A 13,501-nucleotide genomic window follows, 5' to 3' on the forward strand; every position below is an offset into this window, starting at 1 on the left:
CCTTCCAGCCAAGGCTGCTGGAGCTCTCCGTCTCTGACAGTCTCTCGCAGTTTCTCTCATTCTCTCTCTCACCTTCTCTTTGTCGCTCTCTTACTCTTTCACTTTTTCTCTCCTCTCTCTCTCACCCACCCTCTCTTTCTCTCATTGTCTCTCTCTCTGTCGCTCTTACACACCTTTTCACTCTCTTTCTCTCTCTGTCTCTCTCTTTCACATTCTCTCTCTAGCTTTATCTGTCACTCGCTCACTTTCTCTCCCTTGCTCTCACACTCTTATCGCTCTCTTGTCTCTCTCTCTCGCTCTGTCTCACCGTCTTTCTCTCTCGCACTCTATCTCTCCCATTCTCTCTCTATCCCTTTCTATCACTCTCACTCTCTCTCTCTCTCACTTACTCTCCCTCTCACACACACTTTCTCTCTCTCTCTCGCTCTGTCTCACCGTTTTTCTCTCTCCCACTCTATCACTCTCCATCACTCTCACTCACTTTCTCTCCCACTCTCAAGCTCTGTCACCATCTCTCTTTCTCCCACTATCTCTCTCTTTCTCCCTCTCTATATCTCACTTACTCTCCCTCTAACACTCACTTTCTCTCTCATGCGCACTCACTTTATCGCCCACTCGCTATCTCTCTCACTGTCTCACTCTCTCTCTCTCTCTCCCCCCCCCCGCTCTCTGCGCTTCCGTGTTTACGTGCCTAATCCACATCCACTTTTCTACTCCTATCACACCAATACCCTCTCTGCTGACACGCGCAGTGTCCCTTGTAGTAGATGCTCTGACGTTTTTTTTTTGCCAGAGATAGACTGCTGCCAGAAGTACTTTCCTCGGGGCACTTCATGAATCCAAATCAGCACAAGATTGATATAATCTCTTTTGATAGAGGACCAAAAGTCAAGAACAAGGTTTTTGTGGCTGGAATTGATGTCCGATAATCACGTTTCTCTCTGAGCAGCCTTAGCTTCCCTTAGGTTCACGCTTGTAAAAGCCTGTAAGAGCATTGGAGCAGACTTGTAGAGGATCTTGATGAGGAGCTTTTGGCGAGACAGAGCAGAGTGAATAATTTAGTATGACAGATATTTTGAGGTCAGCGCTGCTCTTCGTCAGTCATCATTGTCCCTCATTTTATTGGCAAGTACACCATAGGGTTTTTGCCTGGGTTCAAGTTTTAACCAAAGCTTTGTTGGGGGTCTCTGTAATTTTGGGAGCGCATGTGAGGGCGTACTTGCCCGTGTGTACATCCACATGCACAGACAAATCGGATCATAACATTAAACAATATGACAGGATGGAGGAAAAAAGTTCCGATCCACTTACTGGAAACAGAGTAGGCCAGAGTTGTGAGATGAAGTTTCAGTCGTGGAACTCATAATATTGTCATGGAACTTTTTTTTCTTTCTTTTTTCTCCTTCATAACCAAATTCACTCGGTCAGGTTTGTTGAGCCTGTCCTTGTTTTGAGCTGCATCATCTGCATGGCAACTACTATACAGTACATACATTACAGTAGTAAGTAGGGAGTATGCTACTTTAAAATCTTGTACCCTTTTGGTGAGTGTAATTGTCAGCTTGACGATAACGTGTTGGCAATGCTGTCTGTCATCCTTGAGTGAAAATAGTGGGTTTTGTTATAGCTCATTAACATGACTACCGGTAGCTTTACATGGAAAATACAATGCAATATTTTTGAAGGGAATTATGACCACCGAAGTTCACCGATCAATTAATTTAGTGTCTCCTTGTAGCTAGTCCTCACTCAACTCGAACCCAGGTTCTTAATGTATTTGCATGTAATTGAGATATTTGAACACAAAACTACACTGTAAAAAAAGAACCGATAAATAAATTTAAGACAGAAGTGACGAACAGTCGATGCTTTACTGGCCAATCAGAAGGACGACCACGCGGGCAACTTCCGCTTTGGATTACCATTTTACCTTGCGTTAGCGTGAATATGGCCGAGAAGTCATTGTTTTCCATACAATACACAACCACAGTTATGTGAAATAAAATGCACCTATAGCCTGCTAACCTTGAGGACACTCATACAATCAGGAACTAAACTTGACAATGCTTTTTATGAGCCTTACGAGTTTTATAATGCCTTTTTCTTTGTTGTGTGTTTGCTTTCGTGCTGATTCGCTAGCTAATGGCCAATCAGTGATCAATTGTCAACGACGGACGCCGCCATTTTGCATATTGAAACTGGCGTATATGCGCAACCAACTCCCCCATCCAGCAAAATAGAACAAGGCACTTCCTTCTGGCTCTGGTAACTGGCGAAGGCCTACAGCAGGAGACTGAGACAAAGCACCCGTCGAGACTTTGAACATCTACAATGTCTTTTGTTTTACACAAGATGTCTTCGTGAGCTGCCAAAGATGACAATATCCGATGTTTAGGCTTCGTTTGTGTTTACATACTGTATATCCAAGGCTTGAATTAAGCAAAATTAGCATTTTGCACTTCAAAAAACACATTGAAAAGCAGAACTACGAATCGCAGTTTTACCCCGGAGACTGTTGTGATGAGCCGATGGAGAGCGGCACGGCCGTGCCATCAGCCGCTGGTGGGCTCGTGGAATGCCGCCGGACCGGTGTTGGCTCTGTCCAATGCTCCACGTGCAGCTCGTAGCACACAACAGACACACTTAAAGGAAAGTGAACCGTTTATTATGTTTGCTTGTCCGAGTTAGCTTGCGAGCTAATGCGCTAACAGCTAAATAACTCGCTCCACTGCCGCGATGTCATATGAAACGTCAGCACCTTGCGCCAAGTTTTTGTGTGTGTAGTCCCCAATTAACACACACACGGGGAAGTATTAAAAGGAATTAATTCATTAATTTATTTCAACGCACAATTAAAACAAATGGGACTAGCCTTAGCTAAAAGCGAATTTCCATCTGCGCCATTTGCACAATGGTCACTGTAGCAGACTATTGCTCTATTAGTCATTTCAAACTGCTCTAAATTGCTGGAGTTACTCTGTATCATTTGCACAATTGTCGGCATTACCACATTACTGGTAAACTTTCATTGCTCCGTGACTCTCCGTAGTGTGTTTTTATGTCTCAAAGGTATTTTCTGGCTGTTGTGGTATTAGAGCAGCTCCAACTACCGGAGACAAATTCCTTGTACTTGGCAAATAAAGATGATTCTGAAATGTGTTTAGAATATTTTAATTAGCTTATTTAGCAACATGATAGGCCCAAGGAAAGCATTGCAAAGGAATAATAATAATAATAATAATAATAATAAGCGTTATGAATGCATACTTTTCGGACATTGCATCATCGCATTGCTTGATAAAACCATTTGATAGAAGTTGTATTTGATCTTATCTGATCGGTGTACCTAATAACGTCTTGGATGAGCGTCTATCCCTTGAGTGATTTGCCACCTTTAAGTTCACTTGCAACAAACTGCTGTAGCCAGCTACGAGTGTGTCAATGTTACTTTCACTACTTTCAGACGAGGGGATCTTTTATAACAGTGATTGAAAGTTTGCATTTCATCCCCCACCACGTCAGTGTGTGTGTTTGTGTCATCTCGGTGCCTGCCGTATTTCCTCCAAATGTGTCTCCGTCAAATGAATTACATCAGCCATCTGCTCCACGCTGTGTAGATGTGCTCTTTATACTGCTGAGATGTTTAAATCTAAGTGTAAATACCGAGCTCTGACATCTGCAATGAATCAAGTCAACTTTTTGGCCATCCAAAAAATGAAACAAAACAAAACAAAAAATGAAAAAAACAGATGTCCTCTGCCGTCACGTGTTCTGCATTCAGGCTGTGGTTTGCAGAAATGATGTCATTTCCCTTTAGTTTTGCCGAGGGAAAGAAATGCTGCACAAGGGAGAGCAAGCTTTTCAAACAGTAATCTTCTGTAAAACAAGCTTACGTTTGTTTTCTGCTCTTACTAGCAGCACCTCCAAGTGACGTCTACAAAAACTCGTCATCTTAGTATAAGTCTCCGTATGGCTTTGGCTTGCAATAAAAAAAATTCGAATTGTCCATTATAAGGTAATAAAACAAATGTTTGGACAAAAATGAGTTACTAAACAAGCCTGGTCAGTTGTTGCTCAGAGCTTGTTAAGCTCTTGAGTTGTAGGTGAGACTGAGAGTTTCTTACTGGCCAGTACAGTGTTCCCCCACGATATCACGTTTCAATGTTCCCGCCCCCGCTGTGCCTCTTTTTTGAGAAACCGTTTTCTTTATGGGTGTTCAGTTTACTTACTCGCTGCAATGCACTCGCAAGTGAGAAAGGAGAACCACATTCCACGATGCACTTTTTAGCCATTCACTGAACGGCAGCCGAACAAAAAACGGTCACGATATAGCTGCTGTCGACCACAGCTCGCACCCAGACACTCACGCCACCCCGCCAGGTCCTGCCTCTTAAAGGCACATGCAGGTACACAGGTACTACAGTGCGTACACCATTTCTTTATTTATTTTCAAATGGAAATTGTATGTTTGCAATTACTTTTTCTCTGTTGAAATTATTCGCAATGTGTTTCGAAGGCACGGCATATTTGATCATCTGGGAGTTTATTCACCCGTTTGCACTGATTGCCGTTAGGTAACGTCTTTCCTTTCCTTAGCAGATATCTGGAATGAGCAGTCGTTCCAAACGGACCCGGACCTGCCGCCCGGATGGAAGAAGATCACAGACATGGCGGGTATCTACTACTGGCACATTCCTACGGGCGCTACCCAGTGGGAAAGACCCGCCACCCGCGCCGCACCCCCCGGACAGGCGGAGCCCCAGGCGCCGGGCGACACCACAAGCTCGACACCGCGTAAACAGCTGCTGGGCTCGCTTAGCCCCTCCCCCACTCCTGACCAAGAGGTGAGAGACTGGGCCATGCGAACATTTGCCAAGTTGATGTTTTATACTGAGACAGTTCTTTCATTTAACTCTCTTTAATACTGAAAATAATGACAATAATAGTTGGGCTGAGGGACCGTATGACATATGAAGCTTCAATCTTACAGAAAAGTAAACAGGACAGACAATGGATAAGCCTTTGAGAATTACGAAATGCAGTGAAACAAATGATTTTCTAGTTTTAGCTTCTGAATGTGATGAGTCAACAATGCATGCCTTGAATGGAATGTAGTTCCCGATTGTCATCATTCTTCCACAACATATGCATTTGTGAGATTATATTTCAGCAGCCGTAACATTAGGTACACCTGCGCCATCTAGCATGTGACGCAAGAGCTTTATGAATGATGCTTCTCTAATGATGATGACGCTGAATTTTGATGGGTTTCTAACTTGACAGTTTATTGTTGTGGTTAGTTTGCAGTACCGCATCAATACTTGTACTGTATATTGGTCGCCTTATTAACGACAGATTCACCTTTTCACATTTTTTTTGCCCCCTGCGTAACCTATCCTCAGTGTTTCGCAGGAAAAACTCACCTATTCGTGTTTTTGTCCACTTTCTATTATGCCACAAGATGGTGGCAAAGCCCTGACTAATAGCGCAGTCAGTAATCGGTGTCAAGGAAGTACGTTGAAGTGGTACATCTTGGCTGAGGGATCATTTTTGTATGATGCGTAGGGGCTAAGTTTCGCCGGGTTGTTAGCAGGAATTACGGTGAGTGTATGTTTTTGCTCAGGCTAACAAATGACGGAGTTCTCGGTGCTTCTTTTCTGCATCGAATCATCTGTAAGCAAGTTATTTTTAAGGGTAAAGTTTTAAGATGAGTTTTTTTAAATGATTGATTAAAGTGTTTGAGGTTCATAGTTTGTGCTATAGTTCTAGTTCAAAGTATCAATCTAGACAATTCTAAAAAACTGTGGCCGTGTAAATAACTCAGGGTTTTTTGCTTTTCGCAGCAGGGCTCGGGGGAAATACTTGAAACGGTTCTCAGTACTTTGCGGTGCAGTTCGTCACTACAATAATAAACCCATTCCGAAATGATTAGTCTGCTGACAGTGTCGATCAAAACTGAACAATTATTATGACTTTTGAAGGCAGACTTTTTGATACGTGTCAAACTCATGGACCGCCAATCATTTTACGTGGCCCGCGAAGTGCGTCGTCTTAATGTTTTTTGCTAAAATACCAAAAAGGCAAATTGTCTTCACTTTTAAAAACATTGAGATATTGAAGGCATTTTTGTTACCCAGGACCCATTTAAAATAAGTTGAATAATCCAGTAGTGGAACAATTTTTTACTGGCTTTTGATTTCAAAACTAGTTATCCATCAATTCAATACGGTCATGGAGGAAAAAAAATATTCGACCACACTTTATTTCTTCAATTTCTTGTTCATTTTAATATCTGTTATCACTAAAGCTGTATTACCTGAAGAATACGAGCACAACAAAATTGCAGTAGATTCTGTAATACTTTGTCCTTTTTGACATGCTTGAGCTTAATTGTATTCCAGTGAATTTGGTTATTATCCAGAAAACCATGGAAAATGGCTAGAGGTCAGCTCTTCAATTAAACTCGGATGAGCTGTTTGTTGTCGTGGTTCCATTTGTCCAAACAAATGTACCTTTAGTTAGGCAGGTATTACAAATGAAGAAGAAACTACAGAAAGAAGGGTGGTCTAATCATTTTTTCCACGACTGTTCACAGTCGTACCGGCCCTCCAAGGGGAAACCTTAACTACGATGTGGTCCGTGACAAAAAGGACTTTGACACCCCTGAGCTGTTATACTTGATCTTGACTTCTTTAGACTGCACTTTTTCTAAATATTGTGATGAGTGAGTGTTTAAAGGCTTATTAAAGTCCTAGCAGGAGCTATCCGCTGCTCATTTGTCTCACCACTTTGCTTGTGCTCGTGCACGTGGCTTTTGTGTGCGCCCGTACGCGTCTGTAGTCCTGTCAGGCAGAGGTCTTCTTCACGGGCTCGGCTCGCTCGGGCAGCACCACCTCCGACAGCTCAGTGGAGCCTCTCCACGAGCGCGTCCTGCCCACGTGTGGATTCATCAACAGCTGCTATTTGGTAAGTAACCTGCCGGCGTGCGCCTCTTTACCTGGCCCCGATAGACGCGACCTGAACGCGCAGTGAGAACCGGTTTTAATGACGTGAGCCATAGTTTCCTGTACAGCTGACAACAAGGAACAACCTAACAAGACAGGCGAGCAATGAGAGAAGACTGTCAATAATCCAGTGGCGTCGTAGACTAAGAGCGAGGTGGGTCGTGCAGAGTGACGCTCGGTCACGGCGAGGAAAGCAGATTGACAGAGAGGTGCGGCCGCGAGATAAAACATTGACTTGGATGGGACTGACTGATGTTGGCGGGATGATGTGACGCTGGAGGTGTCCATCTTTACTTCCTGGCCTCTCGGTGCATCATCATGCGCATCCTACGTTAAGAGACATCTTTTCACGTTCCGAGCAGACAAATGTAGCCGTTCAAAAGTAAATAAACGGTTTGACAGAAGATTTGGGGCGGCACGGTGGCCAGCCTCACAGTTCTGAGGACCCGGGTTCAATCCCCGGCCCCGCCTGTGTGGAGTTTGCATGTTCTCCCCGTGCCTGCGTGGGTTTTCTCCGGGCACTCCGGTTTCCTCCCACATCCCAAAAACATGCATGGAAGGTTAATTGAAGACTCTAAATTGCCCCATAAATTGCCCGTAGGCGTGACTGTGAGTGCGAATGGTTGTTTGTTTGGATGTGCCCTGCGATTGGCTGGCAACCAGTTTGGGGCGTACCCCGCCTCCTGCCCGATGACAGGTGGGATAGGCTCCGGCACGCCCGCGACCCGCGTGAGGAGAAGCGGCTCAGAAAATGGATGGATGGATGGACAGAAGATTTGAACTCACGGAGCATTCATTTATTGAGATTTTTTGCTTTTAGCGCCACCGTAGTTATTGATTGTGTCCAGTAATGCGCAAATGCGAAAATCAAGACAGTGTCGCGTGTGTTCCAACCATAACACGCACTCCCCCCACCTGCTCACCTTTTTTTACCTTTTTTTTTTAATTTTTTTTTTACTCGAATTTATTTTCTTCTTTTGAAATTTGGTCCGATAGTGTGTATATCTTATTTTTGTCCTTTTTGTTTTGTTTTTGCTGTCCAGCCTCGATCCGCATCGCTACAGGGGGTGTCAGATCAAGAGTTTACCCCCCAGCATCAAGAAGACAAAGACAAGGTGGGAACCGCTGAATTTCTCTCTTGCCCTTCTTTCAAAACTGAAATTCAACTTCCAAAGTTCTTGCTGATTGTCATGAATTTTCATCTTTTACTAATTCTAAAAGGGAAGGTGAATGTTCAATAGGAGCGAGAAACTTTTTTGAGCTTAATAGTTTTTCCCAGAGTTGCTCCTCATTGTAACAAACACCAGTGTGCAGTGAGCAAGTTAGTTAACAGCCTTGTTCTGTCTCTCCCCCTTGATTCTCCCTCTCAACCTCGACCCCCAACTATATGTGCACTTGTGTTTTAAACGCCGTTTGTAGAAGCACATGTGGGGGGATTTTGGCGGAAAGATTGATAGTGAGGTGTGGAAGGCAAGTATCATGCATTCAACGAGCCTTATCGCCACTCCAAACTGTGAATGTGTGAATTAATTGTAATGAGCTGCTCGCCATTAACTGCCCGGACAGCATGCGTGGGCTGAAGCGCTAACATCAACCAGCCGAACGCAGTGTCGTGTCCTATCCCTGATGAGCGTGGCCGCAGCAACACACTCAACGTGCTTCTTTCCGGCCTGTTCGCTCCACCTTCCTGCTGCATAGATATGAACGTGTTTGCATTCTACGTGTGAACGAACTCCCTTTGCTTGATGACTGAGCACGTCCCGCTGCACATAGGCGCACCATTGCCGTCGCTCCATCCGGCCACAGCACTCCGCTATGCACTTTGGATGCATGCTGGTATTCGGTGTGTCATGATTTGTGACAAGTTTGCGTCCTTTCAGCCCTTCTCCCACATGCATACTGTTGGTCAAAAGGTTTTAGCCGAATATTCGCACACATCAAATTGCCATATGGCCTGGTGAAGATCAGCGCATCGCAAATTAGGTGATGACGCGACGAGTCGAAACGTTGACTTTAGCACTCGGCAATGACAGTTTGATCTCGAAATTGATTAATTGCCAATCACGTGTTTTGACTTGAGCCATGCAGCAAACTCGCTGTGGAAATATTTTCCCGATAATGAGACTGGTAGCGCGTTGACTTGCAAATGATGCAAGTGGAGCTTACAGCTCTTCCACATGCATTTTGTACAAATGGAGGCCTCCTCAAACGTCTTGGTACTCACTGCGTTTGAGTAAATAAATGCCCTTGGCCACTGTTTGTGCAAAAAACATTAAATTACAATGTATGTGCACAGTAGGAATTTGAGACCATTTTTATTTTTTTTTTAATTTTTTTTTTTGGCCATATACTATTAAACTACAACAACACTTTAGCTTATTTTGTTGGAAACCAGACTGAACAGTAATGTTTCAAATTGCCTTCATTTAAGCCAATATGTTGTACAGAACATCATGTTTGATTTGTCGAGTAACAAAGTCCAGGAACATACACGCTTCTTTTGGAATTGAATTTAAACTACCGGTCAAACGTTTTAGAACACCCCAGTTTTTCCATCTTTATTTAAACTGAAATTGATACAGATCAATTTCTCATTTTACTCCGCAATCGTGGCACAGAATGTACCGGCATTACCAGATAACGACCAACCCTTTACTGCTTAGTGACTGTTTTTTTTTTTTTGTCAATGTCTTTCTGTCTCCAAAGTGTTCTGTAAATTGACCGTCTGTTGTCGTACTAGAGCGGCTCAGACGACCGGAGACAAATTCCTCGTGTGTTTTGGACATACTTGGCAAATAAAGATGATTCTGATTCTGAACTAATCAATTATTCAAGTTACAAAAGAAAACATGGAATCAATCGCCAAACCAAAATGCATTCTAAAATTTTGACTCATGACTCAGAACAGCTGAAAACACCTGTGGCATAATCTCGGAAATGGAAATCCAATATACTTCAGAAAGTCCTTGCCGGCTCTGTTGTGGCACTGCGTGTAGCTTGCGTTGCTTTCACACTTGTGTTTCAAGTTCTTGAACTTTCAAGTTCAAGTCTTGACACTGAGCCTTCAGACCAGTTTAATGTTTTTTCCAAGTTTTATTTATTTTTTATTTTTTTAATTGAAAGTCAAGTAGCTGAAGCTCAATGAATAGCCTCACAGCTGTGGGAACTTCCGCAGGGGAAAAAATCATATGTTGTTTGTTTATTCCGAACATGCATGTATTAAATAAAAGAACAAACATTTATACTTGTTCCAAGTATAATACTTGTTGTGGGAAAAAAGGGAAACAACAAACAATCCCCTATGGAGACAACACAGACAAGGGGGGGGGGGGGACCTGGAAACAGTATTTAACCCAATCACTAGTAATGATTAACTCGCTTCCTCATACATGTGTGAAAGGGAGTAGGAAGAAGTAGAACTTATTTGTACCGACCCCTTTAGTCTCCGTTCCATTTTCAGTATTGCAACATTTCATTCTTTTCATATACTACTGCCACAACACAATATATTATATGCACAGTATACTACATGCAATAGACTTTCTTATTTATTAACCACATGAATATATATATATATATATATAATATCTTATATTTGCTTTCCATTTTGGAGATAATGCCCACCAGAGTTCAGCTTCTTTAGCTGCCCAAGGTGGCGACTTTCATGAGTCAAAGGTTAAGTATACATTTTTGTATGTAGATTGATTCCTTGATTTCTTCTGTAACTTGAATAGTTTATTTATGTGCTTTCATTTCGGAGTAAAATGAGCAATTGAACTGCATAATTTGAAAGACAAAACAAAAAAATAATTGGAAAAATTGGGTTGTTCTCCAACGTTTGACCGGTAGTTTATGTTTATGTTGTTCCATGTTACGCATAGCAAGAAACAAGCTAAGCGGTAAGCAGTACTGTTAACCTGATCTCCTTATACTGTGTAGCACATTGATTGAGCGAGCCTGTACGCTCTGCTGATGTGTAGTTGCCGAGACGCAGACGTTTCCTCTAATTAAGCATAATTATGAAAGCCACTGACCTCGGCACACAATATTTGTGCTTCCATGTGTGAAGGGGGCTTTAAGGTCTTCTGGTCGTTTCTCCACATTCTGACTATATTGCTTCCACGCACCAGGACTTGCAGGAGGCCACGGTGAACCCTGACCCCAGCCTCAAGGAGTTTGAGGGTGCAACCCTTCGCTACGCGTCACTAAAGTTAAGGTAAAATATCATCATACTTTTACAAAACCACCGTAGTTTTAAATCCTCTCTGTGCTCTTGTGACTCAATTACCCGATGCGCAAATCGGCATCTGGTCAGTTTCTCCTATCTAGCCCTTAATCGCTCTTAAATAACTTCCGACGAAACAGGAAATTGACTCTCCCGATCAGGAAATGGGTGTCTGTCAGTGTAATGACGGCTCTGGTAGATTTGTGCTCAGTGGATCTAACGGTCGCCACGGCGATACCTCATTGCTCGTCTTAGAACAGCGTCACTATATTCCATATCTGCTTTTGACGTTTATTCCAGGAACCGTCCAGCGGTGGAAGAAGACGACTCCAGTAGTGGCGACAGTGATCCACAATCAAAGGTAAAGACCAAACACAGCCTTACGTTGAAGCACAAATACAGCGGTGTCTCCTGTTGCTACCAATTTCTTGTTTCCTGTGTCTGAGGGATTAGACGCGTGTTCGATTGCGCCCCTCAGTGATGCGTCCTGTCTGCATTTCTTTTGCTCTTTCAGATTCAGTTCAACCCGTGTCAGGCCTCGCATTTGGTAGCTGGGGCTTCGGCGGGGACTTAACCAACTGAATACCACCACTATCATGTCGCAATTAAAAAAAGTAAAGCACTACTGATTGTGAAGGCCGTGGGCATAGATTGACATGGCAGCACACATACGAGCTGACCTCTGACGGGACGTTAAAAAAAAGGGGGGGGGGGGGGGTGGGGGGGGGGAGTGGGGGAAACGTTAAAAAATACATGAATTACAATTTCACAGAACAAATACTCAAGTGCAGGTTGTAAATCTAGGTCGGTGCATCTAATGGTGTTTAGGCCAGCAGAGGAAGCCTTGCTGGCCCGGCCAGTTCCCCACCCACTGAGTACTGTGGTGGTCTGCATCTGAAATATTTCCTCTGTACTGCAATGAAATCCGTGATTTCATTTTTGAAGCGGTACGCGTATGTGGTGGTACTGCCTTCCAACCAAAATGTATGCAGCTGCACTGCGCTCCACCCAATTAATTATCAATCTTTATGACCGCAATAACATTTGAATTAGCGACTAGAATTCTTCTGGCTCAAGCATCACTAACGCAAAAAGGAAAAGAGCGTTCGAATGACAAACTAGTGGCACTCCCTGTATGGGGAGGGGTTTGTCTCAAAAGTATTGATACAAATATCGCCGCCATTTACACATTTTTCAGCTCCACAAATATATCCTCGATTGACCCGTGTTTTTCAATGTTGTGGGTGCATTTATCGTGACTTATCATTTGTAAATATTCAATTCTGCTTGTGAATTGTTGGTGTGTTTGTGCGTCAGTGAGCCAACTGTGCTTATTGAAACATCAGAATCATCTTTATTTGGCAAGTATGTCAAAAACACTCCAGGAATTTGTATTATTGTAATAAAAAGCTGGTTTTTGTATCTTGCTGACGGATGAGGAAGTCGATTTCTTTTTCTTGTACTTATTAATGACGAGGCTGCCGGTTGTCCACCTTGTTCAGCCACGGTCGGTTTCCCGGGAATTTCAGTAGGCTCGGACCAGAGACTGTCGGTTTCCAATCAAAATGACTTGCAGTCAAGTCGTCAACGGAGACGGCGACACTGCCACCTAGCGGACGGTGGGACGGCCCTTCCCACACGGGTGAATATTATATTCTCAACTTGTGTGTGTGAATAGCTTGAAAAACTGCGTTACGTTTGTCTAAAAAATAAATGCGCGTGCTCGCTGATCCACAAACGCACCTTCAACAATTCACAAGCGGAATTGACTATTTACAAGTAATAAGTCATGATAAATGCACACACAACATAAAAAACAAACATCTGTAAATCGTGGCTATATTTGTGGCTCTGAAAAACGTAAATTGCGGATATAGTGTATTTGTGGATCTAAAAAACAGGAGTAAATCACAGATATATTTGTGTCAATAATTTTGAGACAAATCTCCCCCCCACATCCCTGCGCAGTGAGTGAGTAAGAGCAAGACAGGAAGTCAGACAGGCCCGCCGCAAGAAGAGAGCCGAGAAGGAAACGGCCTCCGACGACTGGAGAGTGTCCAGTATATGACGTGCTGGTTTGAAAGCGAGACAAACGGGGCCACCTGCCGCACGCGGCCATGCACCGCCTGCCCTGCTCCAAATGCAGAGTCGGCACGCTATGACGGGCAGACGTCAGTCGCTCTGTGAAGCTGGATTTTCTTCTCCTGGTCCTGCATTGGCGGCCATTAGCGTGTCCCCCCCCCGCGTCTACCAATCAGCTCCCTCCAGCCAC

At 43.6% G+C, this 13,501-nt stretch overlaps 1 protein-coding gene across 8 annotated transcripts in view; it reads left to right on the forward strand.

Moving 5' to 3' along the window:
• Positions 1-13,501, forward strand: part of LOC133403871 (amyloid beta precursor protein binding family B member 2-like) — a 77,327-nt gene that overhangs the window by 24,993 nt on the left and 38,833 nt on the right. For 5 of the 8 annotated variants that reach the window (XR_009768743.1, XR_009768741.1, XR_009768744.1 and 2 more), the window contains exons 5-10: positions 4,597-4,844; positions 6,841-6,966; positions 8,048-8,119; positions 8,424-8,474; positions 11,135-11,220; positions 11,530-11,590. Coding sequence is in view for 1 of the 8 variants with exons in the window: in XM_061679235.1 (XP_061535219.1) it covers positions 4,597-4,844; positions 6,841-6,966; positions 8,048-8,119; positions 8,424-8,474; positions 11,135-11,220; positions 11,530-11,590 (644 nt within the window). In the remaining 7 variants the exon portion in view is untranslated. The remainder of the gene's footprint in view (positions 1-4,596; positions 4,845-6,840; positions 6,967-8,047; positions 8,120-8,423; positions 8,475-11,134; positions 11,221-11,529; positions 11,591-13,501) is intronic. The other 3 variants (XR_009768745.1, XR_009768747.1, XR_009768746.1) reach the window with 2 other exon arrangements.

Source organism: Phycodurus eques, chromosome 6 (genome assembly GCF_024500275.1).
Source record: "Phycodurus eques isolate BA_2022a chromosome 6, UOR_Pequ_1.1, whole genome shotgun sequence".
NCBI lineage: Eukaryota > Metazoa > Chordata > Actinopteri > Syngnathiformes > Syngnathidae > Phycodurus > Phycodurus eques.